The sequence below is a fragment of the Amia ocellicauda genome, chromosome 7 (assembly GCF_036373705.1).
Source record: "Amia ocellicauda isolate fAmiCal2 chromosome 7, fAmiCal2.hap1, whole genome shotgun sequence".
Taxonomy (NCBI): Eukaryota; Metazoa; Chordata; class Actinopteri; order Amiiformes; family Amiidae; genus Amia; species Amia ocellicauda.
This window is the reverse complement of record NC_089856.1, coordinates 11,128,205-11,146,782: the sequence shown is the minus strand read 5'-3', so window position 1 is coordinate 11,146,782 and position 18,578 is coordinate 11,128,205. Positions and strand designations below refer to the sequence as shown.

At 45.9% G+C, this 18,578-nt stretch overlaps 1 protein-coding gene across 8 annotated transcripts; it reads right to left on the bottom strand.

The window, feature by feature from the left end:
• Positions 1-1,133: 1,133 nt before the first annotated feature.
• eif4ba (eukaryotic translation initiation factor 4Ba) lies at positions 1,134-18,108 on the bottom strand. Of its 8 annotated transcripts, none has more exons than XM_066708356.1 (15): positions 18,026-18,108; positions 13,152-13,289; positions 12,741-12,946; positions 12,368-12,484; positions 11,608-11,662; positions 11,243-11,392; positions 9,315-9,458; positions 8,458-8,622; positions 8,122-8,359; positions 6,874-6,962; positions 4,653-4,896; positions 2,914-2,957; positions 1,997-2,126; positions 1,620-1,692; positions 1,134-1,466 (listed from the first exon to the last, which is right to left on the bottom strand). In XM_066708356.1, the coding sequence occupies exons 1-15, from the start codon at positions 18,036-18,038 to the stop codon at positions 1,386-1,388; spliced, it is 1,887 nt and encodes a 628-aa protein (XP_066564453.1). In that variant the 5' UTR covers positions 18,039-18,108; the 3' UTR covers positions 1,134-1,385. The 8 variants fall into 8 exon arrangements, with proteins under 8 accessions (XP_066564453.1, XP_066564451.1, XP_066564452.1 ...); XM_066708354.1 differs by having other exon boundaries at positions 8,122-8,369; positions 8,459-8,622; XM_066708355.1 differs by having other exon boundaries at positions 2,920-2,957; positions 8,122-8,369; positions 8,459-8,622.
• Between the last annotated feature and the right edge of the window lie 470 nt (positions 18,109-18,578).

Below are 18,578 nucleotides of genomic sequence, written 5' to 3'. Positions count from 1 at the left end.
CACCTCTCAGAGCTTACCTGTGGGCTGCAGCGATCAGTGGACACTCAAGGCAAATGTTAGACAGTCGCCACCATGGGATTGTGTTCTGGACGGGCCTGGCTCAAGGGAGGCCCCATGCGGCTCTGAAATCCCATTCGGGTCAACATTCAGGCCTGCAACAGATTAGCAGGAAACTGACTGTAGTGCAGCAGGGCGCCCTTTGGCAGGGGGAGTGCTGGGAAGAATAGCTCTGGAACCTGGCCTGTGTCCAGACTCATCCATCACAGGAGGACGCAACTGTACAAACCAGAGGCCCTGCTGGAGTCTGGCTGAGCGCCACGGAACGAGGCCCAGCAATAGGCTACCAAATCCCAGAGGGAGGGAGGCTTGGTAATGAATGAGCAGAGCGGCTCCCAGCTCCTCTCCCGACGAGATTCCCATTACGAGGATGACGACCTCTCAAGCAAAACCACAAGACACCCCGGGATGTTTTTTTTCCAGCAGCCCTTGAGAAAGTAAAGTTACATTACCCCCCCCTATTCACTTAATTTCCACCAATTTCATGCATGAGAACCAAAAGCCACTTCTGAGTAAAGAGCTTCTGAATTGATCCGAGTCTCCCAGGGCTCTTGTCGGCAATTTAAATACTAAATAAAGATCTAGTTTATCTGCAGTAAGGGCAAAAGCCACACAGCTGGAGCCATGGCAGTCTCTGGATACCTTCTTCCCCCGGAGCAAAAGAAACCAGCTGCTTTTTCAAGCATAAACTGGGATAGTCAAAGCAGTCTGGTTTGCAGAAACTCCTTCCCTATACAATCATACTCTTAAAATGTATTACTATATTAAACAGAACGTAATACCTCCAATTTAATTTGAGGGGGGGGGCACCTGTTGAAAAGCAGCAGCCATTCTCATTTTTGTGCAGCAGTGGCAGCCTATAGGATGGAACTGACAGTGTGAACAGAAAGAAAATAAAGACCACCCCTACCTCACCCTACTTACTCCGAGACCCAGATCCAGACGTCACCTCTGCTGCCCCCCCTATACAGCTTCCACGCTGCCTTCACAGTCTACTCTTTGGGGGACAACACACACATGCATGGGACAGGAAGTTTAGGTCCTCGTCAGAGGAAAATCAACAGGAGCATCGCAAGTTCACTTTGAAGGTTTTTCCACTTTTTTATTTATTATAATTATTTATTCAATTTTGCCATTCTTTTTTTCTTTTCCCCCTCCTCTTTTAAAACACAAGTCCCGTATATTCTATTTCAGATAGAGAGTCCTGAAAGGGAAGTGGGGTGGGGGGGGTTGGGGAGAGGAATAGCCGGTGCTTGTCCGGTTGTGGAGATTTTTTTTTTCCTTTTTTTATCATTTTTACTTTTAATTGATTAATGATGTAATATTTTTTAATCCATGTTTTCCTCCACATCATCTCCTTGCTCGCCGTCCATTAGCAAGGCTGCGTATTTACTTGCGGAGCTGAATTTCTGCAGACATACAGAGAAGAGACAGAGAGGATGTCACAAGGTGTTGCCGACACGGCTTTCAAACCACACTTTCGAAATTTACAAAAATCAGCTTTTGGCCTTTGTTTCTCTATCATAAGTTAAACTGTCCCCTAGTTGGCTGCTGGCACTCACAGGACTGGGTGATTCCTCGAATTTCTTTGGCTCAGGTGCTGGTCTGCAGTCTCGTTCCCTTCTTCCGTCTTTTCTGTAAGCGAAATTGAGAATAAAAGCATCCATGCTTCAAAAACAGCATCCCCGAGCCCCTCCTACTGTGCGATTCGGCATCTTCAGAAGCCAAACTCAGAAGACCCCTTTATAAGCTGCCCTCTCACAGTCAATTCATCCGAAATAGGATGCGGTATATATTTAAAATACATACAAGTAAATAAAATAAAAAGCCCACAAAATAAAACACCAACAGTTGGTGAAAACAGATTTCAAGCCCAACGCAGGAGCCCTGAGAACTGAGACGCTACTCTGGCTGAGAGAAGAGGATGCTGGTAGCTGACCTGTCTGCCTCCCTTCGCCGGTCTCTGTTCGCTGCGTCGGCATGCCCCCTCCCTGTCCCGGGACCCGCTGTACCCCCCCGCCCCTTCGCGGGGCCTCTCTCCCGCCGCACACCATCCGCCTTGTTCTCATCTGCAAGGAGAGCCCGACATTGAGGGGGAGGAGGCGTCTAAGACTGTCCCCAACACAGGCAGAAGAAGAGCTCAGAAACCTCGATCTGCGTTACGATGGAGGAATGAAAAACTCTGAAAAGGCTGCTGGGTGGACTTTTGTCTTTCTGCCTGAGCGGTTGAGTTTAATTCCCACTAAGGACAGTCATTGGTGTGTTAGTTACAACATCCCAACCCTCCTACTTACAGCTTTTAAAAACCTATATTTCCAAAAGTATTGGGACAAGTGCCAAATACAAAACCAGCTGTTCACACCTGGATTAAGGTCTGCTAGCCGGGTCTATTGACATCAATCCTTTAGACAGGCGGTGAGAGGAGCCGTGCCTCGTTTCACCTGCAGTGAGTGCCGGTGTGTGCGGCCCACTCCTCATTCGCTGTTCCACTATAAGAGGTCGTCTAGAACTGAAGTCCGAGAAGGTTTCCATCCCGTTCCCTTTGAAATATTTTGTTCTGGTCCGAGCTTGGGACGTTACGATGTCGGCTGGAGCACTAGGCCCGTCGCCAACAAATTTCAAAGTGTATCGTCCAAAATACCAAATTAACAGATGTGGGGCCCATCCAAAAGAATCAAAATAAAAAGATTTCTGGTACAATACATTACCAGCAGAGGGAGGCTTGTCCCATTACTTTCGGCAACATAGAGTGTATTCTGCGTATTATACATGTAAAATGTATATACAAATCCTTCAGTTAAGCAGTGGTTTGCAACTGTGAGAATTTTTCCCTGCAAAGGAACATGGCGGGCTTACCTTTACCTTTTTGAGACGCTTTTTCATCTGAAGAGCTTGAGGAACTGGAGGATGAATGGAATTGCAGACAAAACGGGGGGGGGGACACAACAAAAACAGTCCAATCAGAGAGAGATCAAAATGGAGGACACAAAAGCAGGACTTCAGTTCTTGGACAAACAACGGTGCATTCATCTGTGGATCATGGTACTGTTATCGTCGGCTTAAGAGCAGAACTGCACGGATTCATGCGCTATAAATTATAAATTATAAGTGCTATTTTTACATGTAAGGTAACTGTGCTCGTTAGGTAAAAAAAAAAAAATATTATATATATATATATATATACACACTCACCTAAAGGATTATTAGGAACACCATACTAATGCTGTGTTTGACCCCCTTTCGCCTTCAGAACTGCCTTAATTCTACGTGGCATTGATTCAACAAGGTGCTGAAAGCATTCTTTAGAAATGTTGGCCCATATTGATAGGATAGCGTCTTGCAGTTGATGGAGATTTGTGGGATGCACATCCAGGGCACGAAGCTCCCGTTCCACCACATCCCAAAGATGCTCTATTGGGTTGAGATCTGGTGACTGTGGGGGCCAGTTTAGTACAGTGAACTCATTGTCATGTTCAAGAAACCAATTTGAAATGATTCGACCTTTGTGACATGGTGCATTATCCTGCTGGAAGTAGCCATCAGAGGATGGGTACATGGTGGTCATAAAGGGATGGACATGGTCAGAAACAATGCTCAGGTAGGCCGTGGCATTTAAACGATGCCCAGTTGGCACTAAGGGGCCTAAAGTGTGCCAAGAAAACATCCCCCACACCATTACACCACCACCACCAGCCTGCACAGTGGTATCAAGGCATGATGGATCCATGTTCTCATTCTGTTTACGCCAAATTCTGACTCTACCATCTGAATGTCTCAACAGAAATCGAGACTCATCAGACCAGGCAACATTTTTCCAGTCTTCAACTGTCCAATTTTGGTGAGCTTGTGCAAATTGTAGCCTCTTTTTCCTATTTGTAGTGGAGATGAGTGGTACCCGGTGGGGTCTTCTGCTGTTGTAGCCCATCCGCCTCAAGGTTGTACGTGTTGTGGCTTCACAAATGCTTTGCTGCATACCTCAGTTGTAACGAGTGGTTATTTCAGTCAAAGTTGCTCTTCTATCAGCTTGAATCAGTCGGCCCATTCTCCTCTGACCTCTAGCATCAACAAGGCATTTTCGCCCACAGGACTGCCGCATACTGGATGTTTTTCCCTTTTCACACCATTCTTTGTAAACCCTAGAAATGGTTGTGCGTGAAAATCCCAGTAACTGAGCAGATTGTGAAATACTCAGACCGGCCCGTCTGGCACCAACAACCATGCCACGCTCAAAATTGCTTAAATCACCTTTCTTTCCCATTCAGACATTCAGTTTGGAGTTCAGGAGATTGTCTTGACCAGGACCACACCCCTAAATGCATTGAAGCAACTGCCATGTGATTGGTTGGTTAGATAATTGCATTCATGAGAAATTGAACAGGTGTTCCTAATAATCCTTTAGGTGAGTGTATATATATACACACACACACACACACACACACACACACAATTAAACTTTGAAGATTCTGCAGTTACAACTGAACAAAGCTTTTAGTGTCAGAGATACAGCCGCTTTTGTTCACAGTGCAGTCATTATATAGACAAATTCTTCTACCTTCCATTATAAAAAAAAAAAACAAAAAAAAAACAGCACTTACCTGGTCAGCTTGGGAGGCCCACTAGTGCCAGGGGACACTGGGGAGCGCCCCTCTCCCTCACTGGAGCCTCCAGACACAGTGCTCCGCTTGGCCCAAGCATTCTCCTTGGGCGGAGGGGCTGGCACCACTTTGAGGGGCAGGGAGTCATGCTTGGCAGGGGGGCGGGCCCCAGGGGAAGGGGGGTCCTCATCACGTCCAAACACCTCGTTCTCCACAGAACGCTCGCTCTCCCTGCGTCGGGAACCTAGTGGAGGGGCCAAGAGGCAGACATTACAAACCCAGACCTACATCTCCAAAACAGTCATTGGCTTATTGTAAAGGGGGTCCAGAAATCAACACTGGTAGCCCCAGAAAAGCCAGGCATATCCATTTACACAAACACTCCTATTCAACCAGTCTTACTGTAATTCACAGTATACCTTAACTGCATCTATCCAGTTACCTTACTCTGCAACCATGCTTTAAAATATAACATCTGTACTGCTCATAGTTTTAAAGACACTAAAACTGGGGACAGTAGGTGATCCCTATCTCCAGCAGGGGTTTGCAGGGCAAGGTCTCATCTCAAGGCAGAAGTACATTAATCTATACACCCCTAAATGCAATAGAGGGCAAGAGGATGAGGCAAAAAGTCAGCCTTTGCCACTGAATATTTTATAGTTAAATCAAATCCAACATTGAACACTTCATTGACATCCGATTTAAGACTTTTAAGCCTTCACCTTACTCCTTAGAGCAAAGTGTCGATCGATAAAAATCAATCTACGAAATTAAAATTACAATGAAAAGCGGTTTGATGTTTTTAAGCTGAGAAATATGCGCTTTGGTTAGATGAGTGCATTTACAGGCCCACTGCCACAGTCCCATCGCAGTGAGATAAACCACTAGCGGCTGTCCCAAAGGTAAATTTAACCCTTTGGAGGTTTGAAGTTCGTTGGTGCTAATTTGCATAATGTCTTGATGACGTCACATTAGCTACTAGTGTATTGATTTGAATTAACACTTTTTTTTTTTTTTTTTTTACAGGTAATCCATATAAACACAATAAAACATCATATTTGAACAGTGATCATGTTTATTTTTTATTTTTTTTTACAAGCACACTGTTCATATTGATTTTACTTGAATGAAATAGCAAATCGGTGTAAACCCCTTGATGAATATATCCTGGTGTTCAAAATGTACTGAAAGTAGTAAATACTAGACACTGAAAAAAAAAATTACCTTAACTATAATAAAAAGACTCCATTCTACAGTTCAGAGTTTGTGTCAACATTATATGTTATTATATCGATATAATAATAATAATAATGGGTGAATTAAGAACAAAGTTTACAAACGAGAGGAGGCCATTCAACACATCATGCCCGTTTGGAACGATCTTGGAGAGTTGTATGGATCATCTCCAGTACTCAGCTTTCAGTTCTATGCAATTGACCTGTTAAGCCTAACTTAAACTTACGTTGGTTAAATGATACCGGAAAATACATGTTCCTCCGTGATATACCAATTTTCCATATAACAATTAAAAAAAAAAAAAAGTTTCTTCTGAAAGAGAACCATCCCCCATTTGCCAGCATCCCAGCTAACACACAACTAAATTATGTTGCTACAACATTTGTGGCAACATTGTGTGTTTGCAGGGATACCGGTGGACCACTGCGTTATTGTTTCTTTATCCGTGATCCTTACAGCAATGTTTCGACAGTGGCATTGAGTGGCTTTTTATAACGGTCTCAAACTTAGTTATATCCAGCAACTTTTATTTAAGTAATGGGCAGTATTACAAATAAAATGTTTTAAATTTAGATAGCTGGACATCTGAAGTGTGGTTTAGTATTGTAATGCTTTCCAAGGAGAAGACCCAACTCATCATTGCAGGTGCAACAACACACTGACTCATTCTTCTGCCTCTCTTTACCTTTTATCCCCTCTGCCTACGCTCCTCCCCACCACACCGCCTTTACCTGTTGAGGTGGCACGCTACAGTATTCAAACACTGTCAATTTCTATCAACAAGAGAAAAAAAAATCAAATGTGATTGTCACATGACGAACCTTCGGAGACAGCCCTATGAACCACACAACCTGATCTTTTCCTATACACATGAAATTGAAATGATTGAACCACAGATTGAGATACGAGTTCATTTCAGACTTCAAAACCACCCATTTAGAGGTTGTGATGCCCTTCTCCCCAACCAATCACAAAAGGCTCTTACTCCGTCCAGAAGTGCTGCCAGGTTGGGAAGACTCGCTCCCAGTCCTTGATCGCTCAGCAGGCTGGTCCTCACTGCGCCAGCTCGGATGCCTGGGAAGGAGACAAAACGAGTGTTAAGACACTTCCCGTCAACAAGGAAATTGTGTAGAGCAAGGATTCCCCAATCAGACAGTAACCTGTCCTGCTGTCCCCCTGTGTTCCAAAAGATCGTATTGCCTTAATTGAACTAACAAAAATATACATGTTGTTTCAATTAAGTAATTAAGAGCTCAGCCGGAACAAAAACCAGCACGGCATAGGGTATTCCAGGAACAGTTTGTGAATCCCTGTTGTGGTTCTCAATCCTGGTCTTGGAGGAACACCTAACCTGTGGGTTTTTGTTTTAACTGAGCTTAATTACTAAATTGGACCCTTAATTGATTTGATTACATTTGACTGTTTAAATTGGATAAAAAGTTGGTTCCTTAATAAGATTTCCTAATACAATTTTATACTTAACTTAAAACCCCTTTTGTTAAAAATAATTCAAAGGCTCCAAAATAAATTAGTTCAATTGAGAGCTCATTAGGACCAAAAAACAGCAGGGTAAGTGTTCCTCCAGGAGCAGGATTGAGAACCACTGGTGTAGAGCACTGAAGGCAACAGCTATTGACAAGGACCACATTCCTGCACAGATCTTTTAACTTACTACACATCTATTTTATGTCATGATTAGTATCTGGAGTAGGGAAAAAAGTCTGAGGACTCTGGAGTCATTACAGGCCTTGAGAGATGTTTCCTCCATTCAACTTCTCTTCTGGATGTGGACTGTATTACATTGCAGTTACCCAGATCCCAGCATGCATCACATTACACCTAGGATTTGTCTATTTTTGTAGTGTGGTTTGCCTAATGTCATTTAGTGTTTAAGCCATCTACATTTCGGTTTCCGCACAAGGATGCGTTACTTCAACAGGAAGCAGACAACGTCTGGAGTTTATTTGAAACAAGATGCAGATTACAAGAAAACCTTAAAGTCTGGAGATTTCATATATTTAAAAGCAGGATATGAAAGGTTGAAGGGACTTTCACACAGGTCTAAAGGACAACTGAATTTAAAGCCATTTTACATCCAAGGTTTTTCCACTAAACCCTTTCTAACTCTTCCAAGAGGAATCTCATTTTCTCCAAAGTTGTTAAAATGGGGGCCACATTATTGAAACAAGAACGGTCCCCATCTCTGCTTTGAAAAGCTCTCCCTGCTCCTCACCTCTCCCTGGGCCGCCGCTCGGGTGCTCTGCCCTTGTCCTCCTCCAGCTGCCTCTGCAGCCTCTCCTGCTCCTTTTTCAGGCGCTCCTCCACCTCGCGCTCCTTGGCCGCGGTGTCCACGGGCTTCGCCCCTCCGAAGATGGAGGCTGCGCGGCCCGTCTGTGTGGGGGGCACAACCCGGTCCTCCTCCTTGGGCACGCTGCGGGGCTTCAGCTGGAGCTTGGGCCTCTGCAGTGGGCCTGTCCCATCAACACACAAACGCACACAGACCAAATTTAACACGGGGCAAGGAAACCCCGCCACCCCGACACTGGATTTGTGTCCCCAGAATGCTCACCTCTATCGTCACGGCGCTCATCCTTGCGCTCGTAACGTTCTTCGCGTTCCCCGTACCGGTCGCCATAGCGATCTGCACTGCCCCGGAAATTGTCACGTCCGTCGTCGTTGTCACGCCTGAACCCGCTGCCGAAAGCCCGCCGGCTGCCACCGCGAGAGTCGAATCCTGGGGAGTGTAGGACAAGACAAGGGCTCAAACAACGCAAACAGTTTCCCCATCCTAGTCCAGGGGATTCTCTAACTGAGCTTTTTCTAAGGTGGGCAATGTAGAGGAGCACAGGTCAGTGACCATTAAGGTGTCTGTTAGACGGAGGAGCCGTACTGTGAGGATTTTAGTGGGACTGGAAGAGGGAAAACATTTGAGCAGGATCTCAAAATCTAGTTCTCCCCGACACGGAATAGTTCTGTCCTGTACTTTACTGGGTCATTATAAGCCGAGCCCTGCTTTTGTCGTGCCAAAATATACATGCGACTAAATCCCTTGCTGTCTAGAGCAAAGGTGCAGAACTCAACTTCTATCGTGTAATATTGATTTAACCATTTGGCCGCATATAGCAAAAAAATTTAATAAGTACATAATTCAGCGTAGTCTGCAATACTCACCCTCAGCCGGAAAACACAGGCTGAGATTATTGTTCCATCTATATAGTAATTAACAATTAAATTTAAATGAACTTTGATATACAGCACACACTCAAGGCATCGCATACTCTTTGTAATCTTATTTGCTTTATCTTTTACTGAAATACATCCTAAAATACAAAATCACACATGAAATGGAAGTAACAAGTGGGATGCAATCATATGATAAAAGGACCGCAGGTTGCGTGTCCCTGGTCTGGAGGCATGTTTTTTCACCTTCAGACCCACCTCCTCGGTCGTAGTCGCGACGGTCCCGGTCATCATATCTGTCCCGGTAACGGTCTCTGCCCCCCTCATACCGGTCATTGTCCCTCCGCGGGCCATCGCGGAAGCGGTCCGACTCATAGCGATCCCTTGACCCTGATGGGGAAGGAAGGAATGGAGGGAGAGGGAGAGATTAAAACCCTCTTTAACCATTAACAAATTGCTGTGGATCTCAGGCAACAGATTGTTAGAGTTTTTGACAAACAGACTATATTTAATGCCCAGAGGACTACAGAGCCGATTATTGGCCTGCGCAGGCATGTTGCTAGAGGACCAATTATTTGCCCAAACTTCCACCCAGACTTCATCCTTAAAAAGGTTTTTATTGGACAATTCTACATAGCAACGAACCATCTTAACCAATAGCAGAGTGGTTAATACTCGTAACAACCCTATCAAAAATCTTAAAAAACAAGCAAAAAGAGTCTCTTGGGGAGGCAGAAGTTTATCAAGAGAATGTAAATGCCAGGGGATGAATGTACAAATTAAGATATTTCTAGTTTATTTCAGTTTGTGAACCTTAATGTCAGAATCACCATTTCCAACCCAAATTACAGAACTGACACAAGAAAACTGCCAAGATTAAGAAATACACAGAAGTAGTCCGAGATGTATTCAGCACAGCAAACCCGAACAGCCCATTTCTGCAAGTCGAACACGAGTTTACAAACAATTTAAAGTAAGCAATTTATATTGATTGTTAATATTAAATATTACTGGTAGTAATAACAATAACAAAAATAACTACATTTGAAGATGCTTTTAGGTTTATTCAACACTGCACAACCTAGACCAGGGATGGTGAACCCCTGGCACGCAAAGCGTTCCTAGCCCATCGCTCAATTGTCTGATTGGCAGTATCGGCACCGCCCCCAAGTAATTGAGCAGGGCTCATGTTATTGTCTGAATTTTCATGTTTTAGGTCAGGTTCTTGTGTGCAGATGTTCGCAGTTATACGCAGAATTTGCAGAATCCTCCGCTCCCATTGGAGGAGCTGCGCAGATCCGCGCAGAACTGCGAAAAGCTGCACTTCACGAACGAGATGTTAATGTTATTATGCCAGTTTATGCTGCTGTGCGGCACTCTGCAACCGGGAGGAAGATGACAAAAACTGTAAGTCTGAGCTGTTGTGATTAATTGTGGTCAGCAATGGACGTATTTTGCATTTTGTTTAATTATCTCCTGTATCAAATGGAGAAATGGCCACACATTCATATTTAACACTCAGACAATTTAAAAACTTCATAAAGTTGTAAAAAGAAAGCTGTAAATTATCAAAAGTAAGTAAATTATGCCTGTCATTCAGCTTCATATTCTGCAGCAGACACCCATTAGCAGACTGGAGTTGCACTTGCTCTCGACTACAGAGGGATAAGGTGGTGGGTTCAAGGTGGTGGTGGGTTGGAAGTGGATGCAGGTGGCGGGTGGGTGGGATGGTCATCTCTGTTCATAGTTTTCAGATTTGTCTGTATTGTGGTTTGTTTTATTGGCATGTTTGCTTAATAACAGCAAAAATATACATAAAAATATTGGTTTTAAAAAAGCCCCTGTATAAACTTTGATATCCCCATTTTATCATTGGCACCCTTTGGCACTTAGCAAAGTATACAAACCAGACTTTGGGCACTCCAGCCAAAAAAGGTTCGCCATCCCTGACCTAGACCGAGGGTTCTAGACAGGTGCGCGCTTCATGCAAAACGGATCTCTCTTTGTAAACATCTGTGTTATGATTTTCTGGGAATTCGTATATGATTTTTTAAGTGTTTATAAACCAAGTTAATTTTGAAAACAACGTTTTGAGAATAAAAACGGTGTCTATATAAGCTTTGGCTTAGTGTCACTACAAAACCCCGTCACCCCCTTTCCCAGCAGGTACTCACGCTCGCCAAAAGCGTCATCGCGCCGAGGCGGGCCAGAGTCGTCGCTGTCCGCGCTCGGCCGTGCCCTCCAGTCACTGTCTGTCTTGTCAGGGCCGCCGTCGCTCCTGTTCCTGTCCCGGTCACGGCCACACCCAGAGCGATCATCACGATCTGATGAGAGGAGGAGGAGAGGGACACATGAGGTAGGCCAGACACACAGAAGGGCCCATTTCAGAGCGATGCAAGATCACATCTTTACAGGCAATAGACTTTACAGGAGAACTCATCTACAGCTGTGCAACTACTTCACCAAAACAAAGGACCAACAATATGCTGTAAAACACGGACACAGGATCCCTACTACTAATTCATCCAGCACTGCCCACCTTTCTCTTGTGACTGGTCTGCAATGTCCACTCGGATTCTTCGGTTACCCAGGTTCTGCAAAAATAATGCTGATTAATTGAAAAATAACAATCAAGGACCATTACCAATAATCACCTGAAATCAACCTTTCATTCAACTTGTAAGCTCTCAACCCTGAATATGCCACCTCGGAGATACATGGCTGTTGCACGACACACTCAAGAGGGATTAGGCTGGGGTAAACCAGTTAAGTCTGGCTACTGAGACAAGTGGCCGTTAATCATCAGTGGCCCTGTCACATAAACTAAGCTTTTAATTCGAGGAAGGCTTTGCCAGAGATGGGGAGACCTTTAAAGGTCTAATGCTGCCATCTAGTGCTGGAGGGGAGAATTATTATTTTTTTGTCCCCCACCCCACTACAGAACTTGTAAAAGTCACTTCTGAATGCATCTACATCTTGGAAAATATTAAAATAGGTTCTTAAAGAATTATGCCTTTGGATGTCAGGATATGCTTCAGCTCGGTTACGACTGAGTCTCAAGTGGCTTATGCTAATCAGTCTTTCCATACTTGAGGTGGAAAGTGTTTAGCCTCTCTCACTATTAGAAACATCCCACTCCGGTTGTAGGTGCTCTACTGGGACTAGTCTTGCCATTACCCTTCCTCAGAGCTGGACTTTTCAAGACCTCGCAGCTGCTAAAACCTGCTCTGGCTCAACTCTCACCCCTCTGGGAGTGCCATGCCCAACCCGTGCCCGCCTGCACCCTCGCGCTCCCTCACCTCCTCGTTGAGACTCAGGGCTCGCAGCAAGGAGTCCACATCATCAAACTCAGCGTAGCCAAAGCCTTTGAGACGCTCAGGGTTGCTGGGCTCTCTGGGCAGCCGCACAGCGCTGATCTGGAGAGAGAGGGAGAAAAAGGAGAGGGTCTTCTTCACATCATCCTTTTCAATTCGTACTTTGTTTACAGGACTGAACAATCAACCGTTCTTGGGTCAGGCCCCGCTGTGTGTGACTGCATCCTGTAGTGTAAACCCTACTACTCGCGTATAAACAAACAGTCCCCACTCCACAAGCTAGATCACACCCTTTAAAACTGGAAGAGAGCAGGGGGCGGATCCAAGGCCAGCAGGTACCACAGGAAGGAGCACTCACACTGAGCCCCCTGAAGAAGTCCTTGATTGAGTCCTCACTGACATCGTAGGGCAGGTTGCCCAGGAAGGCGGTGTAGGGGGGGCTGCGGGGCAGGCGGGAACGGTCCACATTGGGCTCACGGGCGGCGCGGGGTGCCGTGGGCAGGATAGAGCGGTCAATGGGGGGGGCGCGGTACATGTCGTCCTCTGTGTGCCATGAGGTGGAAACTGCAGGTATAAAGTGAGAGAGAGAGAGAGCAAGACAGAAAGATTGAGACAAAGGGAAAGAGCAAATTACTTTCATAAACCCAGTTAGACCCATTTTAATCAAGCAATTCCAAAAGGCTCCCAGCAGGATGCACCATTAAAAAGTTACAGTAAGTATTTGACCAATGTGGCTCATAGAGAGCCAACTCCCTGTCCAATAACTCACCATCTCCTTCCAGGTCATCAGTCTCGTCTGCCCAGCTGGTGGGCTTGGGGGCGGGGTAGCTGGGTGCATTGCCACCACTGTCCTCTGCCAGGAAGTCGGTCAGGGTGAGGGTCTTCCCCTTCTTATTCTTCTTCTTAGCTATGAGAGAACAGCAGCAAAAATGTCAAAACATAGCTGTGCTCTAGACCCCAGATTTCCAGACTAAACTTTCAGTTTCCAGCTGACCATGGTGATCAAACAGGGCATCACACTTTATAGTCAACAAAACTAATACTGGTGTTAATGGTACCTGCTTATCCCTTACAGAAGCCAACCTGCCACCATCTCAATGGATTCTCGACTGCACACATGGTGACTGAAAAGCTGAAGTTTATAATTTCGTTTTGTTTCTGAAAGCAACAGATCCAGCCATATACAATGACAAGGGCATGGAGTGACCTCTGACCCACGTTCAATTGCCATGTCAGGTCAGTAGGCCGTATACAGGACCACAATACATCTCTCTGAGCCGTGACTGCGCTGTTCCCAATGTAAAAATTCCACAGTCACTGAAGCGGACATAAAAAAGCTAACCATGGACCATTTTGCGGAGCTGTACTGTGTACAGCCCATGCTACTGTGCTGATAAGGGTGTGGAGCAGTCAGTACACCCTGATAAGACCCTGAGAGAATAGATGGGTGGGCTGCAAAGCTGCAAAAGCTCTTTGGGAGTTCTCAGGGGAGGGTTAAAAGCTACTTGGCTCTCCTGACAGCTACAAAACAATCTGATCTTGAGTGTATAGGCCAGTCCTTCAGAAAGCTGCCAGCCACTTGTTCGATACAACACAGTGGCAGCTCAGTTAATACCACAGCAACATTGTGCTCACTCATTCTCCAGTTTCAACTGGAAAATCTATTTACTGTAGCTTCTTTATGGCCAAACCTTGTCAAGGAAAATGAAGGTATAAAATAAAAACTTCACAGCCTGAAGAAGGGGGTTGGGGGACGATGACGACCAGGAGTTCTGTAGGACAGAGGTTCCGAAACTTACGTCCTCACGCATGTTTGGGGACAGGCAAATATTAAACCACAAAATTGTAATGTGATATTAAAAATCTCAACTCCTGCTCTGCATATCTTCTTCAAATGTGCGAGAATCCATCCTGCTTAAATTGTGTGCCATTATTTAAGGCAGGCAAATTGGAATTATAATTAAAATACCTAACTATGCAATCATGCATCTCACATGTCGAGAAAATAATAAGTGCAATTTCAGGCAATGTGAGTGTTTAGATTTTTTCCCCCATTCAGGAATTATTAACAGATAATGGATTAATTGTGGGGGGGGCATCAGACAGGATTCAAAATATTCTGGGGGGGCTTAACTTGAAGTATGGAAACCCCTGCTGTAGGACACACTGTAAGAGTTCACACTGGCAAGGTGAATTCACAAGTTGGATGACCACATGAATGTCATGCCGGCACACCACAGCTCAACAAAAACAGTCCTACCGCTGGTTAGGCATTCATAGCCTCTTGACAGAAAGATGTTAAGCCAGAGCACATCTTTAGACATTGAAAAGTTGGCAAACTGAAGAGCTCATGAACCTGCAACGTGGTAAATGTTCTGCCTCTACAGAAAAAAACCTGGATAAGGCAATGTTAATCAAAAATCACACTCCTAATTAATACAGGAATAATGACACAAAGAATGGTCAAACAAAGGTCAACAGCACTGGCATGACAGGGTGTGGATTAGAGGGTAGATATGTTGGGCAATTTTACCCTTTGTTAAAATATTTCAAGTGACAGCCTTTTGGCACTGAGGTAAGTTTTCCCTTGCACTCAAATACACAACAGTTTAAACTCACTTTCACCCGTGTAGTCCATGAGATGTTTTTACAACTATATAAGCGATGTATCAATTAATTAAAACAAACAAAAAACACAAGCAGCCTAAAAAACTCACTTTAACCAACAAATCAAAAACCAAAAGGCTCTTTTACCAAATTATGACAGAGACTTAAGATGAGTTACACACAGGATACCCCCAAGAGGTCTTTCACCAATCTGATGCACAATTATTAAATGGTAATATTTCATTCAAATATCTGGCCGGCTACTGAGGAAACGCATCTGTGTCCAATCTCTCCGTGCGTACATGTGGGCTGCAGAAATTCAGAGAGCAAAAACCTGCCAAATAAGTGTTGGCCATATTGGAATGGAGGGGTGTGTGGAAGAGGGTAGAGGCAACAGAGACCACTGCTTCACACATTCAACAATACCTGCTCTCAATCATCCACGCAATGGACAAGAAACACATACCTAAAAGCTATTTCTAACTCACTTGCTTGCTTAGATGCTATAAAACACTATAATAACCAATACAGGTCCTGAAGAGCATCAGGGAGACTCATTTGCATCCCACTGTAGGTCATACAACTTAATTGGACGATGTGCCATTTGAATTAAAAGGGAAGCTACCTTCTAGGTACTCAGCAGTCACTTATTGCAAAATGCATGTAAAACCTGCAGGAATCCATCCATCTGCGTGTCTGTGTGTGCCTGTGCAGGTGAACAAACAGCATTTTGGCCCCGAGATCAGAGCAGGCTCTCCTCACATCATTCTGCAGCTCACACAAAAGCACACCTGCTTTCCAAACGGGCCATTTGGGCAAGATGCAGATCGTACTGCCAATGTGAACTGTGGCGCTGCTAAAAACACTGTAGTCAGGCTGCCCGTTCCCCACCACAGGCTAATCTGCAGCTAAAGGGGACTCCTTTAAAACTCTTCCATAGAGGGGGGGGGGGGAATAAACAAACACTTCTATTCTACAGGCAGCTCCTCAGATCTGTATTTTTTATAACCTACCACAATATTTAATAATTCCAAAAGCTACAATCAACCAATTATTAAGAATAACAATATCAAGGTGACTGCAGATTGTCTATGTTTCATATCACACTGCATAGAGGAGGCTGCAACTGCGATGAGGTCTTAAATAATGTCACAGTACAATTAAATAATGAATAGGCAAAAGTGCAAGACGTGCACTTCCCTCCATACCGGGGTGGATGCATATCAATAGGCAACCTTAAATGGATTCAAATATGAACTCCACCACCACCTGGGGTTAAAACTCACCCTCATCACAACACCATGTTTATTGTCATGCATTGCCCTGCCATGAGAATTGTAATGAGCATTTCACTGTGGTTTAATCTGATCAGCTTCTAATCGCACGGTCCAAACCCTGTGTTGGTGCACAGGCCTTCCCTCATATTACCTTGTGATCAGTTCCTAGCTAGTGTCCACGCAGGGAAGCACAGACCTCGATCACTAATGCGCTGCACACTGGGGCACCGATTACCACCGGATAATGACGGCGTGTAAACATCCAGTACCAAAAAACAATCCCTATTCATCGTTTTGTTTGCATCGGTGTTTGTTTTTCAACAACACTACGTTGCTGGCTGTGAACACAAAGGCTCATCGGTCGCACGTCCACGTTTTCAGAGACTGGAGCCGCACACACGAGGCGATTCGTCAGCGCTACAGCGAGCCTTATGTAACAGCGCCGGCGTGCATCCGCGCTGCGCCCGCACACAGGAATGCGCCCCGGAGCCACCCTTACACATCAACCTGCATTACTAATCAGACCGGTAACCGGGCAAGAAATAACTACGGCAGACACTGCACCGCGTTCTCCCACCGCCCTCCCCCATTGCAAGGCGACGTTGACAAAATGGCCAACGCCGCCTGCGATTACAGACAAGGCGCTAATTGAACCTCTGCGGTGCGGGGCAGATCGCTTTGAAAACACTTCATGGCAAAACGGGGAAAAAACAACACTATGAACAGCTGAGCACTTATTATCCCGTGAAGATTCAGGGCGGGTTAGGTCGCCTAGACTCTTATTACTCCCAAGGCTGGCTGACTGAATACAATCGGGCGATCTCAGTCAGAGCTACTGGAAATGCAGAAGCGTAGAGGGGGAAATGCATTGAGGACAGGGCCGTTTTTTACTGTGCTGCTACAGGCGCGATAACCATTTAGGCCTGCGCCATGTTTTTCTATTTTTTTCTTCTTCTCGGTAGCAGTACTGGTGATGGCTTGCCAAATAATGCCCCCCCTCCCCCTGCCTCCTCCTCCTCCTCCTCCAAATCCGAAGGCCTCGCCATGCTGACTAGCTCGGCACAGGTTTACTGGGATAGGGATAGGGATAGGGATAGGGAGCGGGTAAAACCGCAAAGAAAGGGCATCCGGGGATGGCATTTCGCCCCCTCTCACCCGATCACCCCCGCCACCCCAACACCCCCATCTCGATTTGCCAGCCGAGCCCCCCAATTCCGTCTCCCCCACCCGGGTTACACGTGGGGAGATCCTCCTCGCCCCACAACACACGGTCCCTCCCCCTGTCACCGCGCCTGCGCCGACGTGCCGCTCGGGCGCTTGCTTAAGACAGCGCCGGGCGGAGGACACAATATTGCAGTCAGCTGAAGTTCCTGCGCAGCAACTGTAGCACGCAGTATCTCACTATCTGCCAGCCCCATCGCCCGATGTACGATATATATATAAATATACCCACATTACAACACAAAATAAATCCCAAGCGGGGGGATCGATAGGCGCATGCGCACTGTGGCGCAGATAGAGGACTGGTATCCGGCAGAGCGCCTCGGAACCCCCCTTCTCTGTCTCCCCGGCTTCGGCCGCTAAGTCTGGATTCCCCCCGACCTTCCACCCGTCCCGGCGAAAACCCCCGCACAAACACAGCCCAGCCCCTCGCTACAACCGCCCCTCGCCCTCTCCGCGTTCCGTCGCGCCCCGCTACCGCCTGCCGGAGGCTTCATCCCCCACACCGGCCCAGCGCGTCTCCCAGCATAAACCTCACCTGACGCCGCCATGATGGAGAGTGAGTCCGTGTCAGAGTCCCGGATGGAGGCGTCACGTGTTTATCACGTGGCCGCGGAGTCGCCGCTCGGGAGGACGCCCGACCTGCCGCGGGCCAATGGCAGCGCTCAGCCGCAGCATGGGCCCTCACTGCGGCCTGGGTGGTACTGCACTGGATACACATTTAAACCCTGCTGTCTCTCCAGCTCTTCTGCCAAACTGGGTGATTTTATAGGATTCATTTTAAGTCTCTTATTATAACAGCAACTTTAAACTGTAACCCCCCCCCCTCAGATGTCTGATACCAGTGAGAGTTTCATAGTTGAAATGCTATCAGTTTCATTTTAGGAGAATGCACAGGCTGGAATTGGACACTTACATTTACTGCATTTCCAATCAAGAGCTGACATTATACAGGAAACTGGGATAGTAAGACCTCGTTAGGGAACAATACCTCTGGATCGACAGAGACACCAGTGGAATAGAGAGTGTCTGCTTTTAAGACCAAAATAAAACCATAGAGGAACTCTGTAAGGGTTACCCAATCCTATTGG